Raw genomic sequence first — 21,513 nt, 5'->3', positions numbered from 1 at the left:
AATGCCAGTGCCGACACCACTGGAATGACGTCTGCACAGGAGGTGAGTAGAAGCTTTTTTATTTTCACGGGGCCAAATATTCAGTTAGAGAAAAGGATGTCCTAGTAGTGGACAACTCCTTTAATAGGGGGCTCATTTATTTCAGAATATATGTACTATATATTATGAAGTAAGGGCTAAGAATCATACAGGAAAGCACTGTTCCATTTAACTTCTAATAACATTCATAAAAAGGCCTCATTCAGGTCATTGTACCATGGTTCAAGTATACTGTAGACTACAATGCACAGATTCTCCAGATCCAAACTTGAAAGCCTCATATATGCCTTGTTGCGTTTGTGTGGGAGACCCACCACCATTACAAACTATGATTTCATCAATATGTTCTATCAACTGAAAAGTTACTGAGAAGCTAATTTTTAAGTGATAGCCAATATGGTTGCACTTCATGTAGTCTTCACAAATTGTCTTTGATATTGAACAGAAAAATAATATCACTTTTAGGAAAAGAAGCATATTTACAAACCTAAACCTATAAATCAAATTTCTGATATATCAATATATGGCATTTTTAAGTTTGGATGGAAATCCTCCTTAATGCTTAGATGGCAGCAAAATCAAAGGTAGCCTGGTCCTCTCATAGGATACTTAAAACTTTACTGGAACAGAAGAAATGATACAATTTAAGACCTCATTCAGACATTCATTTGTCTCATATGTGTCCTATCTATGATTATGCAAATATTCTCATCAGAGAGGAAGAGAACTAGCACTCTAGTGCCAACTATTGGGGGTAGCAATCCTAAAAGTCAATGTGAACCCTTTAGCAAGCCTTGCCACATGATTTAGAAAAAAAAGCCAAACCAGACAGACACTCTGAGATTTATTTTATGTGTTTTGGGAAGTTGGTCTGATTTATCTAATTGAGAAGCCTCTAAGAGGGAGATCTTAGGAGTGAACATTTCTCCATGTTGATTGTGCCAGCTAGTGTAAGGAGATTTATAGGCCAAGCAATCCTCATTTGGGAAATTAAATAATCAAATATCCTCTTCAGAGAGGAAGAGAACTAGAGCCTTCAGAGAGGTAGAGATTAGAAATCTAGTGCCACCTATTGGGGTAGCAATCCATAGCATATGGATATTTGTATATTGTAAAAGCGACTACCTGGTCACACATAAACAAGTTGCAGTCACATAAATGAAAAGAGGACCAGGACTTTACATATACAATTACACTTTTTTAGGGCATAAAATAATTCACCGGAGTTCTTTTTTAACATTGTAATGAGTCTAATTTTTTTTTTCCATTGAAAACTCACTGCTGAAAAACTGATAGTAAAAAACTGCCACATTGAAACTACTGATGAGACTTGGATCCTAATCATTGATGAAAAAAGTCCATATTTTTACATATGAAAAAATCATAGATGTCTGAAATCTAGGATCAAAACTCTAAACGCTGCAACTTATTGCAGTACTACAAGTGACAACATTGTGATTTCAGTCACATAAACCTTACACTGAATGTACTGTATTAATAACAATAGCACATGGAAAGAAATGGCATAATTATAATGAAGGTGTGTACAGAATTGTATCTAGAAAATTAATGCACTGAATGATGGACCAAATAAGGACAGACCGTCATGAGACATGACAAGGGAAAGGAAAAAAAGGGACGATCACATAGTCACAAATATAAAAGTATAGCAATTCTTTATTAAACATTAAGTAAAAACAGGTAAGAGAAGACGTGGAAGCAAATCATATACAAAACGTGCAAGGGCACAACAGGCAGTGGATTATATGTCATATACAAAGAGTATACTGAATGGAATATATATGGTGTGTGATAGAGACACAGCACATACAGTTGTGGTCAAAAGTATTGACACCCCTGCAATTCTGACAGATAATACTCTGTTTCTTCCTGAAAATGATTGCAAACACAAATACTTTGGTATTATTATCTTCATTTAATTTGTCTTAAATGAAAAAACACAAAAAGATTTGTCCTAAAGCCAAATTGGATATAATTCCACACCAAACATAAAAAAGAGGGTGGACAAAAGTATTCGCACTGTTCTAAAAATCATGTGATGCTTCTCTAATTTGTGTAATTAACAGCACCTGTAACTTACCTGTGGCACCTAACAGGTGTTGGCAATAACTAAATCACCCTGGCAGCCAGTTGACATGGATAAAAGTTGACTCAACCTCTGTCCTGTGTCCTTGTGTGTACCACATTGAGCATGGAGAAAAGAAAGAAGACCAAAGAACTGTCTGAGGACTTGAGAAACCAAATTGTGAGGAAGCATGAGCAATCTCAAGGCTAGAAGTCCATCTCCAAAGACCTGAATGTTCCTGTGTCTACCGTGCACAGTGTCATCAAGAAGTTTAAAGCCCATGGCACTGTGGCTTTCCTCCCTAGATGTGGACGGAAAAGAAAAATTGACAAGAGATTTCAACGCAAGATTGTGCGGATGTTGGATAAAGAACCTCGACTAACATCCAAACAAGTTCAAGCTGCCCTGCAGTCCGAGGGTACAACAGTGTCAACCCGTACTATCCGTTGGTGTCTGAATGAAAAGGGACTGTATGGTAGGAGACCCAGGAAGACCCCACTTCTTACCCCGAGACATAAAAAAGCCAGGCTGGAGTTTGCCAAAACTTACCTGAAAAAGCCTAAAACGTTTTGGAAGAATGTTTTCTGGTCAGATGAGACAAAAGTAGAGCTTTTTGGGCAAAGGCATCAACATAGAGTTTACAGGAGAAAAAAGAGGCATTCATAGAAAACACGGTCCCTACAGTCAAACATGGCAGAGGTTCCCTGATGTTTTGGGGTTGCTTTGCTGCCTCTGGCACTGGACTACTTGACCGTGTGCATGGCATTATGAAGTCAGAAGACTACCAACAAATTTTGCAGCATAATGTAGGGCCCAGTGTGAGAAAGCTAGGTCTCCCTCAGACGTCATGGGTCTTCCAGCAGGACAATGACCCAAAACACACTTCAAAAAGCACTAGAAAATGGTTTGAGAGAGAGCACTGGAGACTTCTAAGGTGGCCAGCAATGAGTCCAGACCTGAATCCCATAGAACACCTGTGGAGAGATCTAAAAATGGCAGTTTGGAGAAGGCACCCTTCAAATATCAGGGACCTGGAGCAGTTTGCCAAAGAAGAATGGTCTAAAATTCCAGCAGAGCATTGTAAGAAACTCATTGATGGTTACCGGAAGCGGTTCGTGGCAGTTATTTTGGCTAAAGGTTGTGCAACCAAGTATTAGGCTGAGGGTGCTAATACTTTTGTCTGGCCCATTTTTGGAGTTTTGTGTGAAATGATCAATGTTTTGCTTTGTGCTTCATTCTCTTTTGTGTTTTTTCATTTAAGACAAATTAAATTAAGATAATAATACCAAAGAATTTGTGTTTGCAATCATTTTCAGGAAGAAACTGAGTATTATCTGACAGAATTGCAGGGGTGTCAATACTTTTGGCCACAACTGTAGATATAGGACCCTGTAATATAACCCAAATAGTATGATGTACAATCATATACAGTATGCATTGCAAGGGCAAGGGTAGAGGTTTACCAATAGTAAAGGAGTTATAAACTATTTACATAATATGTAAGTACGGGCATTATAGCCCAAGTAACACACTACTGGCAGGGGGCAAAGTGAAGAAAATATATTATAAAGTATACCTGCCGATTGAACACCAAGAAAAACAGGGGCTCACACTGCCTGTGTCTGCCCCAACACGCGTTTTGGAGCCACCGTCAGGGTGAATTGCTCCCCCTGCCAGTAGTGTGCTACCTGGGCTATAATGCCCTTACTTCCATATTATATCAATTGTTAAGTTATAGTTTACTATTGGGAAACCTCTACCCTTGCCCTTGCTATGCATATATGATTGTACACCATAGCATTTATTTATTTTACTCATTTATATAGCGCCATTAATTCCACAGCGCTTTACAGACATTATTGACACTGTCCCCGATGGGGCTCACTATCTAAATTCCTTATCAGTATGTCTTTGGAATGTGGGAGGAAATCGGAGAACCCGGAGGAAACCCACACAAGCACAGGAAGAACATACAAACTCCTTGCAGATGTTGTCCTGGTGGGATTTGAACCCGGGATCCCAGCGCTGCAAGGCTGCAGTGCTAACCACTGAGCCACCGTGCCTCTTTGGTTTACATTGCAGGGCCCTATACCTATGTGCCGTGTATCTGTCACTAACATAAAGACATCAGCTCCTTAATAAGAAAAGAGTTTTAGCTGTCTTATTGCATGCTGCCATGGCAAGACTTCCATTGGAGCTACGAGCGAAGGAAGATACTATTTTGACCTAACCTTACAATAGCTCAATTGATAAAATATGAATAGTAACAATCCAAGCAAGGAAAAAAACCTTAAGGCTCTTGCATATGGCCTTAGATTCTCTCATCAGGGAGAATCGGGCCCAATTACAGGGGGGGGAATAAGTATTTGATACACTGCCGACTTTGCAAGTTTTTCCACCTACAAACAATGGAGAGGTCTGTAATTTTTATCATAGGTACACTTCAACTATGAGAGACAGAATCTAAAAACCAGAAAATCATATTGTATGATTTTTACATATTTAATTTTCTTTTTATTGCATGAAATAAGTATTTGGTATTTGTCAGAATAGAAAAACAGAAATTAATATTTTGTAGAGGAACGTTTGTTTGCAATTAGAGGTCAGATGTTTCCTGTATTTCTTGACCAAATTTGCACACAATGGCCCACTCCTCCATACAGATCTTCTTCAGATGTTTCAAGTTTCGGGGCTGTTGCTGAGCAACTTTGAGTTTCAGCTACATCCAAAGATTTTCTATTGGGTTCAGGTCTGGAGACTGTCTAGGCCACGCCAGGACCTTGAAATGCTTCTTATGAATCCACTCTTTAGTTTCCTGGCTGTGTGTTTTGGGTAATTGTCATTTTGGAAGACTCCGCCACAACCCACCTTCAATGCTCTTACTGAGGGAAGGAGCGATACATGACCAAATTCATCCTTCCTTCAAAACGATCCAGTCATCCTGTCCCCTTTGCATGAAAGCACCCCTAAAAGTATATTTCCTCCACCATGCTTCATGGTTGGGCCTGTGTTCTTGGGTTGGATTCATCCTTATTCTTCCTCCAAACTCGGCAAGTGGAGTTGGTACCAAAAAGTTTTATTTTGGTCTAATCTGACCACATGATCTTCTCACATGCCTCCTCTGGATCATCCAGATGATTATTGGCGAACTTCAAACAGACCTGGACATGTGCTGGCTTGAGAAGGGGGACCTTTCGTTCCCTAAAGGATTTTAATCCATGATGACGTAGTGTGTTACTAACAGTAATGTTTGAGACTGTGGTCCCAGCTCTCTGCAGGTCCTTGACCAGATCCTCTCATGTAGTTCTGGACTGATTCCTGAGCTTTCTCAGAATCAACCTTGCATGGAGACCTTGTGTTTCTTCCATTTTCTAATAGTTGGGCCAACAATTGTTGTCTTCTCACCAAGCTGCTTGCCTATTGTCATGTAGCCCATCCCAGCCTTGTGCAGGTCTACAATTTTGTCCCTGATGTCCGTAGACAGCTCTTTGGCCTTGCCCATGGTGGAGAGCTTGGAGTGTGATTGACTGAGTGTGTGGACAGGTTTCTTTTATACGGATAACAAGTTTAAACAGGTGCAATTAATACAGGTAATGAGTGCAGAGTAGGGGGACTTCTTAAAGAAAAACTAACAGGTCGTGAGACCCAGAATTCTTGCTGGTTGGTAGGTGATCAAATAGTTATTTCATGCAATAAAATGCAATTTAATTATTTAAAAAATCATGCAATGTGATTTTCTGTTTTTTTATTTTTATATTCTGTCTCTCACATTTGCAGTGTACCTGTGATAAAAATTACAGACCTCTCCATTTTTATATGTGGGAAAATTTGCAATATTGGCAGTGTTTCAAATACTTATTTTCCCCACTGTATGTAATTGACACTCTTATCTGAGTTGTGATCTGTGATCATAGTGTGATCTGATTTTCTCTGATGAGAGAACATATTTTGAGAAGATGGAGAACAATATTTCCCCATCTTCTCCATTGTGTCACTGCGCAGGAAATCAGACTGCACTCAGATGTCATCCGATTGCAGTCCAATGATTTCCATTCTGTCATTGACTTGCTTGGCCAAGAGTGATCCCAATATCGGATCAAACTCGGATATGCAGGATATACTTTGCCCGAAGAAAGAATTCGGACGTGTGCACACCCTATAGACAATCCAATGTTTTGTTGAATCGCACTCAGGCTGTTAATATGGCCATTTGCACAAGCCCTTAATATGATAGTCAGTGCATGGATACACAATTTTCACTTGCATTTCAAAGTGATTTGAATTATGTGTAATACTAATCTTCTTCCATGCAGTGTTCACTATCTGGGAGATACTCTTTAAAGTTTTTTTTCTTCTGGAATATTTACCTTGATAGGCTGTATTTATGATTGGCTATGAGTGTTGGATTGGAGAAAGGTTCTTACTCTTGGAAACTTCAGTGATCAGCAGAGTTAGAGGCAGAAGCAACTGCTGAACTGCAGCAATGACTTTCATCACTTCTCTTCAGTACCCAACAAAGCAAAGTCTGGAATGCAAGAGTCACTTCTTAGTAGTACCTGGGAATGAAGTCAATTGTCATGTGACTGTGATCAATATTCGCTGATTTGCTGCAGTGGTCATGCAAAGTGTCCCAACCAGGGCTGGACTGGCCATCTGTCAATTCTGGCAAATGCCAGAAGGGCCTGTCTGGTCGTGGGCTGCCTTGTCTGCTATGTTGCTAACAGAATCGGTGTTCTCAAGACACCCATAGTGTTAAGAATTATTATTATTTATTTATATAGCACCATTGGTTCCATGGTGCTGTACATGAGAAGGGGTTACATACAAATTACAGATATCACTTCCAGTAAACAAACTAACAATGACAGACTGATACAGAGGGGAGAGAGGACCCTGCCCTTTCGGGCTTACATGCTACAGGATGGTGGGGAAGGAGACAGTAGGTTGGTGGGTTACAGCAGTTCCGGTGTTGGTTGAGGTGATATCACTGGTAGTGGTGAGAGAGAAGGAGGTAGCGGGGTCATTGCAGGCTGTAGGCTTTCTTGAGGAGGTGGGTTTTCAGGTTCCGTCTGAAGGATCCAAATGTGGTTGATAGTCGGACTTGTTGGGGCAAAGAATTCCAGAGAATTGGGGCTATTCGGGAGAAGTCTTGGAGGCGGTTGGGTGAGGAGCGAATAAGAGTGGAGGAGAGAAGGAGGTCTTGGGAGGACTGGAGATTACGTGAGGGAAGGTATTGGGAGATTAGTTCAGAGACATATGGGGGAGACAGGTTGTAGACGGCCTTGTAGGTCAGTATTAGTAATTTGAACTGGATACACTGAGGGAATGGGAGCCAGTGAAGAGATTTGTAGAGGGGAGAAGCGGAGGAGTAGCAAAGAGAGAGATGAATTAGTCGGGCGGCAGAGTTAAGGATGGACTGGAGAGGTGCGAGGGTGTTAGCAGGCAGACCACAGAAAAGGATTTTGCAGTTGTCGAGGCAGGAAATGATGACGGCATGCACAAGCATTTTGGTAGATTGAGGATTGAGGAAAGGACGGATTCTGGAAATATTTTTGAGCTGGAGGAGACAGGAGGTAGAAAGAACTTGGATGTGCAGTTTGAAGGATAGGGCAGAGTCAAAGGTTACTCCGAGGCAGCGGACTTCCGGTACTGGGGAAAGTGTGATGTCATTAATTGTTATAGCTAGGTCGGGTAAGGAAGATCTGAGAGATGGAGGAAAGATGATGAGTTCAGATTTGTCCACATTGAACTTGAGGAAGCGAGAGGAGAAGGAGGATATGGCTGATAGACACACTGGGATTCTGGACAACAGAGAGGTGACGTCTGGGCCAGAGAGGTAGATCTGAGTGTCATCAGCATAAAGGTGGTAGTGGAATCCGTGGGACTTTATGAGTTGCCCCAGACCAAGTGTATAGATTGAGAAGAGTAGGGGTCCTAAAACAGAGCCTTGGGGGACTCCGACAGAGAGAGGGTGGGATGAGGAGGTGGTGTGGGAGTGGGAGACGCTGAACGTGCGGTTGGAAAGGTATGAGGACATCCAGGATAGGGCAAGGCCTTTGATGCCGAAGGAGGAGAGGATCTGTAGTAGGAGGCAGTGGTCAACTGTGTCGAATGCAGAGGACAGGTCTAGAAGCAGGAGAATAGAGTATTGTCCATTTGATTTGGCTGTAAGTAGGTCGTTAGTAATTTTGGTCAGGGTAGTCTCAGTGGAGTGATGGGGGCGGAAACCAGATTGTAGATTGTCAAAGAGCAAGTTAGATGATAGGTCGGAGGAAAGTTCAGCGTGGACGTGCTGTTCCAGGAGTTTGGAAGCGAATGAGAGCAAAGATATTGGGCGATAGCTGGACATAGCGGTTGGGTCGAGGGTTGGCTTTTTAAGGATAGGCGTGATTGTGGCATGTTTGAAAGCAGAAGGGAAGGTACCAGACGTTAGTGATAGGTTGAAGAGGTGGGTTAGGGATGGGATAAGTGTGGTGGTGAGGTTGGAGAGGAGATGGGATGGGATGGGGTCGAGTGCACAGGTTGTGAGGTGCGATTTGGAGAAGAGACGATTAAGCTCCCCTTCAGTGATGTTGGAGAGTGACGTTATGGGGTTTGGGCATTGGTCTGGTATACAAAGGGGTTGTGGTGGTTGACTGTTGAAGGGATGCCTTGTTTGGTCAATCTTGTTTTTGAAGTGTGTGGCAAAGTCCTCGGCAGAGATGAGGGAGGTTGGAGGAGGCAGTGGTGGGCGGAGTAGGGAGTTAAAAGTTTTGAATAACTGTTTGGGGTTGTAAGATAGGGAAGATACGAGGGTTGTGAAGTAGGCCTGTTTAGCAGAGGTGAGGGCAGATTTGAAATCGAGTGTTGTCTGTTTGAATGTGGTGAAGTCATCTTGCGAATTTGTTTTCTTCCAGTGCCACTCTGCAATCCTGAATCCAAAGGGAGTTTGTAGCTATATTCCGCGCTGCCGCTTTAGACAAATTCCAGGAGAATGCTGTATGATTGCAGTGGTTTTATTCTACGCGTTTCAGGGGTCTCATGCCCCCTTCATCAGGAAATACCCTGATGAAGGGGGCATGAGACCCCTGAAACGCGTAGAATAAAACCACTGCAATCATACAGCATTCTCCTGGAATTTGTCTAAAGCGGCAGCGCGGAATATAGCTACAAACTCCCTTTGGATTCATCATTTCTTTGGTCACTGAAGACCTGTGGATCTGCAGCAGCCGCTACCTACACGCTCTTATCTCATCCTAACCAGGTGAGCATATTTCATGATATACTGTCTTTTGTAACGTGGATAAGACCCTATTGCGCTTTTTTGTCTCCCCCTTTTTTTGCAATACTCTGCAATCCTGGACACTTGCTGGAGCTTTTTAGTGGTGTTATTGTGCCAGGGTTGTCTGTTGATGCGTCGCATTCTGCCATGAACGAGAGGGGCAACCGCGTCAATAGCTGATGCGAGAGTGGCATTGTAGAAAGCAGTGGCACCGTCTGTGTCATGGAGTGAGGATATGGATGCCAGTGGTAGAATAGAGTCAGAGAGCGCGTGGGTGTCTAGGTGTGCAAGGTTTCGGCGGGGGTGCACGTGTTGCTGGACATGGATGCCAGGTGAGGAGGACAGGGATGAGAAAGTGAGTAGATGGTGGTCAGATAGAGGGAGAGGGGAGGTGGTGAAGTTAGAAAGAGAGCAGAAACAGGTGAAAACCAGGTCTAATGTGTGTCCATCTGTGTGGGTGGCTGAGGAGGACCACTGAGTAAGTCCAAAGGATGAAGTAAGGGACAGGAGTTTGGAGGCTGCTGACTGAAGGGTATCAGTGGGGATGTTGAAGTCACCCATGATGATAGTGGGGGTGTCAGTTGAAAGAAAATGAAGAAGCCAGGTAGAGAATTGGTCAATGAAGGCAGTGGTCGAGCCTGGAGGTCGGTATATGACGGCCACTTGGAGGTTGGAGGGAGAGTAGATGCGGACAGAGTGGACTATCAAAAGAGGGGAGGATTAGGGAGGGAAGAGGTGGGATTGGGTTGAAGGTGCAGTTGGAAGAAAGAAGAAGACCCACTGCTCCACTGTGTCTGTTGCCAGGGCGAGGAGTGTGGGTGAAGTGGAGGCCACCGTAACACAGCGCAGCAGGGGAGGCGGTGTCAGAGGGTGTCAGCCATGTTTCTGTGAGGCCGAGGAAGGCAAGATTGCGAGAGAGAAAGAGGTCATGAATCACATGGAGCTTATTGCAGATGGAGCGGGCATTCCAAAGTGCTCCCGAGAGAGGGAGCAGGGGGTTGAGTGTCAATGGCACAGGTTTTAAGTTGGAGAGATTGCGGTAGTTCTTATTAGATAGGGAGCAGTAGGAAGGGGAAGTAATGGGGAGTATGAGCTGTGGGGGTCCAGGATTGGGAGAATTGTGACAGAGCACCAAGTCGCTGCCTCCATCACTTACCTCAGCAGGCCACGGGAATCATTAGAAATATTTGTTTGGTTTTAAATCTTCCTTTCCTCCATCCAGGGTAATATTAGTAATATATGCCATCTGGTTCTTGGGGACAGGGACAGCATGGGCCTGGGCGATTTCAAATGCCAGGGCTGAATTTCAGCCCCAGTCCATACCTGGTCTCAACAGATACTATTACTGATGCCAGCAGTCCATTGATAGACCCAGTAGCAAGTGTAGAGGACTGGGAGTTTGGGAGTTGAGCATAAGTAGTAGTAGACAGTCTGGGAGGTGAGTATTAGTAGTTTCTTTTTCTTAAACCACCATGGTCTAATTGAGCATAAGAAGAAAAGTTGGAGGCAACGCTTTTAAGAAGGGCCTTGGTGAACCAACATGAGCTCCTGCCTTTGTGCTTTGCTGGTCTGTTGGGATCCTGATGGTTGGACCCCACCAATTTTACTTGGATTACCTGTTCAAAGTAAAGGCCATCATTATAAAATCCTGGCAAATCTCATTAACATAAAATGTCATACCACACAAGAAAATCATTTAATTATTGTTTTTCAATAGTTAAGCATACTGCTGCAAACTTTGATAAGTAACATAATTTCCTTGAAGAACAGCATTGTATATTTGGAAAGTATACATCTGGATAGCCATCAGATAGCAAATGTAAATTATATTCACTGTCTGCATAGTAAAGTCGTGCACATGCATGAGGATGTGTTTTCAGTAAATGGACAATTTGCTTGCTGTGAACTAACTTGCATGTTTACTTATAATACCTGTGATAATTAATCTTCTTTTTTCTACTTTGTGAGCCATAACGGAATCTGTTCTTAAATTGCTTTCATTATAATGTGTCTATCTAAGCTTTCTGTTTTTCCCTCGTTACATTATTCTTCATTTTATTGAGTTTTATTGAGTTATAGATAAAATTAAGCCCATCTTGTCATAAGTTCTAAAAATATATATATATATATATATATATACACACACACGCAAACCTTAACTATTTATTGCCCACTTAAGAAAGTGCTTGATGGATCTGCCCTCAAATTTGAATAACTATAATCTCCTTTTCACAGCCAGAAATTGAGCTTCAAGGAGAGAGTACGTATGGCAAGCCCAAGAGGTCAAAGTATAAAAGGCAGACAAACATCTGTTGGAGATCGACGTTCCCCGAGCACTGATATGGCCTCAGAAGCAAGTCCTACAAAAGTACAAAAAAGCTGGAGCTTCAATGACAGAACCAGATTTAGACCTTCTCTGAGACTGAAGAGTTCACAACCTAAACCGGTGACTGATAGTAAGTGTTTGCTTTTCTAAAACTAAAATCGTAGTGTGAAATATATACTTGAAGTTTTATAATCCATTCACAAAATCTATCAATGTCTATTCAACAGACATGTGAGCTCTAAACAGAAACATTCAAGAAAAGCAACTAATTTGCAAAGAATGGTGAATAATAGCAATAATGCACTCTACAGTATTAAAGCCTATATTTTTATAAAGAGGCCTGACCCCAATGCAAAATATGATAATTTAAAAATGATATAGGTATATGATACTAAGCTAAACCTATGTATATGTTTAGTATTAATAGAAATAGACATTTGCAGTATCTCAATTCATTTCACTATGGTTATTTAGTTGGTGGAGATGGATGGTTTAGAATCGATGGTGTATATGCTGAAAATAAATAATTTCAGCTTCTTTTTCATTTTAAGAATGTTCTCTCAGTTTTTATGTCATTAGCATAATCAGACCTTGGAGGGTTTTTCCTCTTCCTTGAGATTGATGACCTATAGTTGAATAGGAACTCAGCTGCAGTGCATGAGAGTGGCCACTATGCAGTGTGCGAAGCTGTGCTGTTCCCCTTTGTACACTGTTTAGATTTGACTGCAGGTGAAGGTGATAGCAGCTGATCGGTGAGGTGTTGGCCATCTTAACATCTGATATTGTTGATCTACAATAAAGTCATCAAAGTAGTGGTCTACCTATCCTTTAACCTAGAGTTTAGCAAATCTTTTGAAATTTGAATTTGCCAGCCAGATTCAATGAATTTTCCAGAAAATTTCATTTTTGGCAAATTGAAAGTACCCTAAATGGTCCAGTAGCCCTGAAAAACATGTATGAAATTTTTCTCTTTCCCTTCATCCACGCTGTACTATCCACACTATATGTACAGTTTTGTCACTATTTTATGGATTTTGCTCACTATCTCATTAGCAAAGCTGTGAGCTGTGGTGTTTTGTCGCCATCCAGATTCACCGCAAAATGGCTGCCGCATTGCCGTCTTTGGCTTTTATAGCGCCTCCTGAATGGCTTTGTTATACCATGTGATACAATGGCTGTAGTGCATTAATGGAAAGTTAACCTGAGGTCATGTGATACTTTTCTAGCTAAGGCAGTCTTGTGCAATGTGTAAAATGGTGTTGGACATTTTTGGCAATTCAGGCAAGGTGAATGGCAAACTGTTTAATTTCTCTGGGTTTTGTGTGTTTCTAAAAATTCAACACAAATTTGATTGGCATCGTAATAATTTGCTAATGTCTACTTTTAACCTCTGCCCCTCATCCACAGTACATATATGTTACATGACAGATGCATGAAACAGGCTCAGAAACTGAGGTCGCATCACAGCTCACAGAAGCTGTGCTATGATTGCTACAATCAACCCCTTAAATAGCGCTGTCAATTTCTGACAGTGACATCTAAGACACACGATCCCAGAAATATGCTGTTTGGGGTGCCCAAAGAGCATGATCTGCTAACCTGCATGAGAAGAAAATAGTCACAGACAAACTACTATACTATACTACTTACCCTTATCGTGGTGGCAGCAGGAGTCGGGCAATTCTTCCGGTGGTCCTGGTCCGACGTTGCAGGGCGATGATGGTGCGGCTGGTGCAACGGTGCTCGGTGGTGCCGGGGGCTCTGGCAACATATTCTGAAATCACGAAGCCCTGCACTTCTATTGCCTCAATGCTGTGGCCTCCAGGAAAATGGCCGCCGGAGGCGGCGCATGCACAGATTGAGGTCTCGGCTCCGAAAACGTGTCTCCCGAGATCTTGTTGCTGAAATCTGTCTGCATCTGGGGAATCAATCTGTCCTCCAGGGAAATGGCCACCGGAGGCGGCCCCTTTTGATGCATTAATTGTTTTCCACATTTTCATTCTGAAAATTTGGGGTGCGTCTTATAGTCTGAAAAATACGGTAATGCCTTATTCAACCCTTGCAACAGCCCCATCAGACTCTGTATGTACTGAGATATTCTTCCCTTAATTCATCCATCTGCCCTACTTATAATTAAGTAAATCATGTGGATATGCCATAAATGGCTGATAGGTGTGGGTCCCAATTTTAGGACCAACTCTTATCTACAGAATAGAGGTCGTTCAAACCCATCCCACCTGTTGCAGTGGGGAATGAAATGAGAGGAGGTTAAACAGGTGCACATCTTTTTTAGGAGTTAAGGGACCCAATTAGTTGCTCAGCCTACTCCATTTATTTCTTTAGAACTAACGGAAAAAGCCAAGCACAAATTAATGGCATCAACTCCATTCATATCTCACCTAAATGCTCACCAGGCAGAATCGGGTTGGTGAGCCTCGGTTTTAGGGATAGGTGGGGTTCCCAGATGTGGCTGACAGCTGTGTGTCTGCATACCGTATAAAGCAGCTGATAAATCAATTTCAGAGGTGGGAGGTGATGGTTCCCTCATCAAAGGAGCAGACCCATAACTAAGTGTACACTGCTTTTTTCGTAGATCATATTTGCCAAACAGCAGAATATTTCTGTGTCGTTTTCGCTAATGGGAGTAACAGAACTGTTCATGTAATAGTTATATGCAATACACATGCCAGTATATTTAGCATATACACTGCTCAAAAAAATAAAGGGAACACTTAAACAACAGAATATAACTCCAAGTAAATCAAACTTCTGTGAAATCAAACTGTCCACTTAGGAAGCAACACAGATTGACAATCAATTTCACTTGCTGTTGTTCAAATGGAAATTATCAAGACACACTCAATAAAGGAGTGGTTCTGCAGGTGGGTACCACAGACCACATCTCAGTACCAATGCTTTCTGGCTGATGTTTTGGTCACTTTTGAATGTTGGTTGTGCTTTCACACTTGTGGTAGCATGAGACGGACTCTACAACCCACACAAGTGGCTCAGGTAGTGCAGCTCATCCAGGATGGCACATCAATTCGAGCTGTGGCAAGAAGGTTTGCTGTGTCTGTCAGCGTAGTGTCCAGAGGCTGAAGGTGCTACCAGGAGACAGGCCAGTACACCAGGAGACGTGGAGGGGGCCGTAGGAGGGCAACATCCCAGCAGCAGGACCGCTACCTCAGCCTTTTTGCAAGGAGGAACAGAAGGAGCACTGCCAAAGCCCTGACCTCCAGCAGGCCACAAATGTGCATACGTCGGCACAAACGGTTAGAAACCGACTCCATGAGGATGGTCTGAGTGCCCGACATCCACAGATGGGGGTTGTGCTCACAGCCCACCACCGTGCAGGATGCTTGGCATTTGCCACAGAACACCAGGATTGGCAAATTCGCCACTGGCGATCTATGCTCTTCACAGATGAAAGCATGTTAAAACTGAGCACATGTGACAGATGTGACAGAGTCTGGAGACGCCGTGGAGGACGATCTGCTGCCTGCAACATCCTTCAGCATGACCGGTTTGGCAGTAGGTCAGTAATGGTGTGGGGTGGCATTTCTTTAGAGGGCCGCACAGCCCTCCATGTGCGCGCCAGAGGTAGCCTGAGTGCCATTAGGTACCGAGATGAGATCCTCAGACCCCTTGTGAGACCATATGCTGGTGCGGTTGGCCCTGGGTTCCTCCTAATGCAGGACAATGCCAGACCTCATGTGGCTGGAGTGTGTCAGCAGTTCCTGCAAGATGAAGGCATTGAAGCTATGGACTGGCCTGCCCATTTTCCAGATCTGAATCCGATTGAACACATCTGCTCTTAACTTTTACCTCTCCCTCTCCCTTTTTGACCTACATTATACTAAACTGATTGTAAGCAGCCTCTGGGCTTCTATGACTGCATTATGCTTTTTCCTTTAGCCTGTTTGCTTACTGCATTATGCTCAAGATTTAGTATTCACACCCATTAGGGATTGAGGATCATTTCTATTGCTTTATGCCATTATTCCTGTAGGCAATTTAAGCATAGACTCTTTTTTGACATACTTTATTTTTACTTTGTATTTTACATTTTTTGAATAGTGTATATATACTTTTGCCACTTTTTGATTATGGCTTCTGCGGGCCTTATATGTAAAGCTTTTCGGATATAGTCTTTTGTCACTTGTACATTTATTTGGGAATTATTTTCAATGGAAGCCTTTTTTTAAAGCTCCACATATGGATTAGATTAGTATTTATGCACATACTTCCTTATGAGGTTCATTGTACCTGGTTTATAGGCCTTTGTCTTTTTGCATTAACTGCTCCTATATGTATTGCACTGCACTTCAATGCTTTTTAATTGATTTATAATAAAACTTTATTGTTTTTATGGCATATACAGTAGTTTCCACTTCCCTCTTTTTGTATGATTTAAGATATACAGTGCCTTGCGAAAGTAATCGGCCCCCCTGGAACTTTTCGACCTTTTCCCACATATCATGCTTCAAACATAAAGATACCAAATGTAAATTTTTGGTGAAGAATCAACATCAAGTGTAACACAGTTGTGAAGTTGAACAAAATGTATTGGTTATTTTAAATTTTTGTGGAAAGTCAAAAACTGAAAAGTGGGGCGTGCAATGTTATTCGGCCCTTTTACTTTCAGTGCAGCAAACTCACTCCAGAAGTTCATTGTGGATCCCTGAATGATCCAATGTTGTTCTAAATGACTAATGATGATAAATATAATCCATCTGTGTGTAATCAAGTCTCTATATAAATTCTCCTGCTCTGTGATAGTCTCAGGGTTCTGTTTGAAGTACAGAGAGCATCATGAAGACCAAGGAACACAATAGGCAGGTCCGTGATACTGTTGAGAAGTTTAAAGTCGAATTTGGATACAAAATGATTTCCAAAACTTTAAGCATCCCAAGGAGCACTGTGCAAGTGATCATATTGAAATGGAAGGAGTATCATACCACTGCAAATCTATCAAGACCCGGACGTCCCTCTAAACTTTCATCTCAAATAAGGAGAAGACTGATCAGAGATGCAGCCAAGAGGCCCATGATCACTCTGGATGAACTGCAGAGATCTACAGCTGAGGTGGGACAGTCTGTCCTTAGGACAACAATCAGTCGTACACTGCACAAATCTGGCCTTTATGGAAGAGTGGCAAGAAGAAAGCCATTTCTCAAAGATATCCTTAAAATGTGTCCTTTAAAATTTGCAACAAGCCACCTGGGAGACACACCAAACATGGAAGAAAGTGCTCTGGTCAGATGAAACCAAAATCGAACTTTTTAGCAACAATGCCAAATGATATGTTTGGCGTAAAGACAACACAGCTCATCACCCTGAACACACCATCCCCACTGTCAAACATGGTGGTGGCAGCATCATGGTTTGGGCCTGCTTTTCTTCAGCAGGGACAGGGAAGATGGTTAAAATTGATGGGAGGAGGGATGGAGCCAAATACAGGACCATTCTTGAAGAAAACCTGTTGGAGTCTGCAAAAGAACTGAGACTGGGAAGGTGATTTGTCTTCCAACAAGACAATGATCTGAAACATAAAAGCAAAATCTACAATGGAATTGTCATGATCTGAAGTGATCTGACAGTTTTAAATCACTGGGTGAACTTTTTTTACTTTGGAAAGTTCCAAGGTGTCTTGACTGTTCCCGGTGGTGGATTTGATATTGCACTTTAGGTTTTGTGCACTTAATCATGTATCAGGTGTTACACCCTATAAAGGTGTGCTGGAGGTGTGCAATCACTGCCTGTGATATTGTGAGAGTGTGTTCACTCTGTTTTTGGAGAGCCTGGATGAAGGATGGAGCTGGTGAGGAGTCCTGCGCAGCCTAGCCAGGGGGGATGTGTTTCAGCTATGGTGTCTGGACGAAGGGCTGGCATGGCGTGGTGGGGTCGCAGTGATGGTGTCAGCGGGAAGTGTCTGCATGGGCTGGTGGAGTGGCGACTATGGAGAGTGGCACTCACCATGTGGGACTTGGCCGCTGAGCTGGACTCAAGCATGCTCGACTTCGTGTCAGCAGCTGAACTCATCCTTGGGACTCTGGTACTAAGCAGCTGCAACTGGTGTTGGACTCTGCTCCGAGGCTGCACTAAGGTGAAGGATCCTGTTATGGTGATGGATCCGGGTGGAGGAGAAGATGCACTCAGGTGGAGGGCTCTGTTGCTAGGAGCGCACGCAACAGAGCAAAGCTAAGTGGTGTTTCCCCTGTATTGTCTCTTTCCTCATGTGTGTTATTAGTGCAGTGGTGGGATTAGTCTCCACACCGACCCATTCCCTAGTGAGGGTTTAGGGTCAGGGTGAGCAAGGGCGTTAAGGTACGCGTGCGGCGACAGGTGCGGAGCCTGTTTAGGGAATGTAAGGAGTGCAGGGACACTGGCTCAGGGGAGCTTAGGAGGTCTCCATGTCTCCATTCCCTATCGCAGGGCCCACCATTGTTAAAGTTACCCAGGTTCCCCCCTTATTATTTAAATGCACCTTACTGGAGGCGGTGTTTCCAGATATATGTATGCATAACGTGTAATACCTAAATCCGCCAGGTGGAGGCGGCGTATCCACCTGCACGCTTTATTATTTAAATTCGCCCCACTGGAGGCGGTGTATCCAGGGTCACGTGTGTTATGGGTTCGCCTTGCGACATCATCTGCGACCAGACACACGTGACCATGACATTATCACAGGCCCTACAGTTTTTTTTTTCTGGTGAGCTTTGGCCATGTGGAGACCACTGAGTATTTGCTGCCGGGCCTCACTGATGTGAGTGGGGAGCGGCAAGGTGTTTAGAGCCGCTGCAGCAGCAGTTATCACGGTCTGGAGCCTCTGCTCAGATAACCAGAGAAAAAAAAAAAAAAATGGCGGCTGCGGTCTGGCAAAAGCCCCTAGAGTCGCTGCTGGGGAGCGGGACTTGCTCTCGCACGGGGAGGTACCCAGGCAGGTGGGAGGAATGGTGCCCCACGGAGCTGCCTCATATTCCCCGAGGTGAAGGGGTACATCCCTGTGGTGAGCAGACTAGGTGTGTAGTCGCTGCTGGGGAGCGGGACTTGCTCTTACAGGGGACGCACCCAGGCAGGTGGGAGGAATGGTGCCCCACGGAGCTGCCTGGTATTCCCCGAGGTGAAGGGGTACATCCCTGTAGTGAGCAGATTGGTGAATAGTCCGCGGGGCTCATGCCAAATCTTCGATGCCGCCCCTCCTGGTCGTGTGGAGGCGACCAGCGAGTATATATATATTTTCCTCCATATTCCTGCGGGTCTGGTACTAAAGCCCCCTAGAGTCGCTGCTGGGGAGCGGGACTGGTTCATGCATGCGGGCGCACCCAGGCAGGTGGGAGGAATGGTTCCGCCACGGAGCTGCCTGGTATTCCCCGAGGTGAAGGGGTACGTCCCTGTAGGGAGCAGATTGGTGTATAGTCCGCGGGGCTCATGCCAAATCTTCAATGCCGCCCCCTCCTGGTCGTGTGGAGGCGACCAGCAAGAGTATATTTCCTCCATTTCCCGGTCCCCTTCTCCTCCTGGTGTGTGCAGCAGGTGTGCTGCGGGGGAGTAGGGACAAATCTCTACCCTCGCCATTAACCAACCCTAAGAGGCGCAGTCCTCATGGTGAAAGGGTTGGAGGGTGGTGTCCCTTGGTGAATAGTGGGGGTGTGAGTGTGGTGACACAGGGGGACTCCTCTGTTGTCAAGTCCAGAGTGAGTTCACCAAGAAATGACAAATGTATGTGTGCAATAAACGTTCAGGTCCGGACCTGTGTGTGAACGAGCATGTATGGGTGCCACCAAAAAACATCTTGGAAATGTGTTGTGGAGCCTGATCAGCTCATAACAAACAAACATACACATACATAATCTCGTTCCCCAGGTTGGCGCTCTGGAGATGAGTGGTGCCTCCAAAATGAACATGTATTGCCAATACCAGCGGTGTTTGTCATGAACCTGAAGTGTCAGGTAATGGTGGGGTGAACTCAGGGTCTGGGCGTCCCCGCTGTAGGTGTTTCCCTAATGAGGGGTGGTCTTGAGGGTCCAGAGGCCCCTCATTAAGGAGGGGGTACTGTCATGATCTGAAGTGATCTGACAGTTTTAAATCACTGGGTGAACTTTTTTTACTTTGGAAAGTTCCAAGGTGTCTTGACTGTCCCCGGTGGTGGTTTTGATATTGCACTTTAGGTTTTGTGCACTTAATCATGTATCAGGTGTTACACCCTATAAAGGTGTGCTGGAGGTGTGCAATCACTGCCTGTGATATTGTGAGAGTGTGTTCACTCTGTTTTTGGAGAGCCTGGATGAAGGATGGAGCTGGTGAGGAGTCCTGCGCAGCCTAGCCAGGGGGGATGTGTTTCAGCTATGGTGTCTGGACAAAGGGCTGGCATGGCGTGGTGGGGTCACAGTGATGGTGTCAGCGGGAAGTGTCTGCATGGGCTGGTGGAGTGGCGACTATGGAGAGTGGCACTCACCATGTGGGACTTGGCCGCTGAGCTGGACTCAAGCATGCTCGACTTCGTGTCAGCAGCTGAACTCATCCTTGGGACTCTGGTACTAAGCAGCTGCAACTGGTGTTGGACTCTGCTCCGAGGCTGCACTAAGGTGAAGGATCCTGTTATGGTGATGGATCCGGGTGGAGGAGAAGATGCACTCAGGTGGAGGGCTCTGTTGCTAGGAGCGCACGCAACAGAGCAAAGCTAAGTGGTGTTTCCCCTGTATTGTCTCTTTCCTCATGTGTGTTATTAGTGCAGTGGTGGGATTAGTCTCCACACCGACCCATTCCCTAGTGAGGGTTTAGGGTCAGGGTGAGCAAGGGCGTTAAGGTACGCGTGCGGCGACAGGTGCGGAGCCTGTTTAGGGAATGTAAGGAGTGCAGGGACACTGGCTCAGGGGAGCTTAGGAGGTCTCCATGTCTCCATTCCCTATCGCAGGGCCCACCATTGTTAAAGTTACCCAGGTTCCCCCCTTATTATTTAAATGCGCCTTACTGGAGGCGGTGTTTCCAGATATATGTATGCATAACGTGCAATACCTAAATCCGCCAGGTGGAGGCGGCGTATCCACCTGCACGCTTTATTATTTAAATTCGCCCCACTGGAGGCGGTGTATCCAGGGTCACGTGTGTTATGGGTTCGCCTTGCGACATCATCTGCGACCAGACACACGTGACCATGACATTATCACAGGCCCTACAGTTTTTTTTTTCTGGTGAGCTTTGGCCATGTGGAGACCACTGAGTATTTGCTGCCGGGCCTCACTGATGTGAGTGGGGAGCGGCAAGGTGTTTAGAGCCGCTGCAGCAGCAGTTATCACGGTCTGGAGCCTCTGCTCAGATAACCAGAGAAAAAAAAAAAAAATGGCGGCTGCGGTCTGGCAAAAGCCCCTAGAGTCGCTGCTGGGGAGCGGGACTTGCTCTCGCACGGGGAGGTACCCAGGCAGGTGGGAGGAATGGTGCCCCACGGAGCTGCCTGATATTCCCCGAGGTGAAGGGGTACATCCCTGTGGTGAGCAGACTAGGTGTGTGACCATGACAGGAATGGTTCACAAATAAACGTATCCAGGTGTTAGAATGGCCAAGTCAAAGTCCAGCCCTGAATCCAATCGAGAATCTGTGGAAAGAGCTGAAAACTGCTGTTCACAAACGATCTCCATCAAACCTCACTGAGCTCGAGCTGTTTGCCAAAGAAGAATGGGCAAGACATTCAGTCTCTCGATGTACAAAACTGATAGAGACATACCCCAAACGACTTGCAGCTGTAATCGCAGCAAAAGGTGGCGCAACAAAGTATTAAGTTAAAGGGGCCGAATAACATTG

General features: G+C 44.5%; 1 protein-coding gene across 2 annotated transcripts in view; it reads left to right on the top strand.

The window, feature by feature from the left end:
* KCNQ5 (potassium voltage-gated channel subfamily Q member 5) overlaps positions 1–21,513 on the top strand; it is a 1,056,555-nt gene that overhangs the window by 913,949 nt on the left and 121,093 nt on the right. For both annotated transcript variants that reach the window (XM_073569339.1, XM_073569340.1), the window contains exon 10: positions 11,622–11,842. In XM_073569339.1, coding sequence (XP_073425440.1) covers positions 11,622–11,842 — 221 coding nt within the window. The remainder of the gene's footprint in view (positions 1–11,621; positions 11,843–21,513) is intronic.

The sequence above is a fragment of the Dendrobates tinctorius genome, unplaced genomic scaffold, assembly GCF_039654945.1.
Source record: "Dendrobates tinctorius isolate UK_male_01 unplaced genomic scaffold, ASM3965494v1 ptg000024l, whole genome shotgun sequence".
Lineage (NCBI taxonomy): Eukaryota > Metazoa > Chordata > Amphibia > Anura > Dendrobatidae > Dendrobates > Dendrobates tinctorius.
This window is presented reverse-complemented; position numbering and strand designations above follow the sequence as displayed.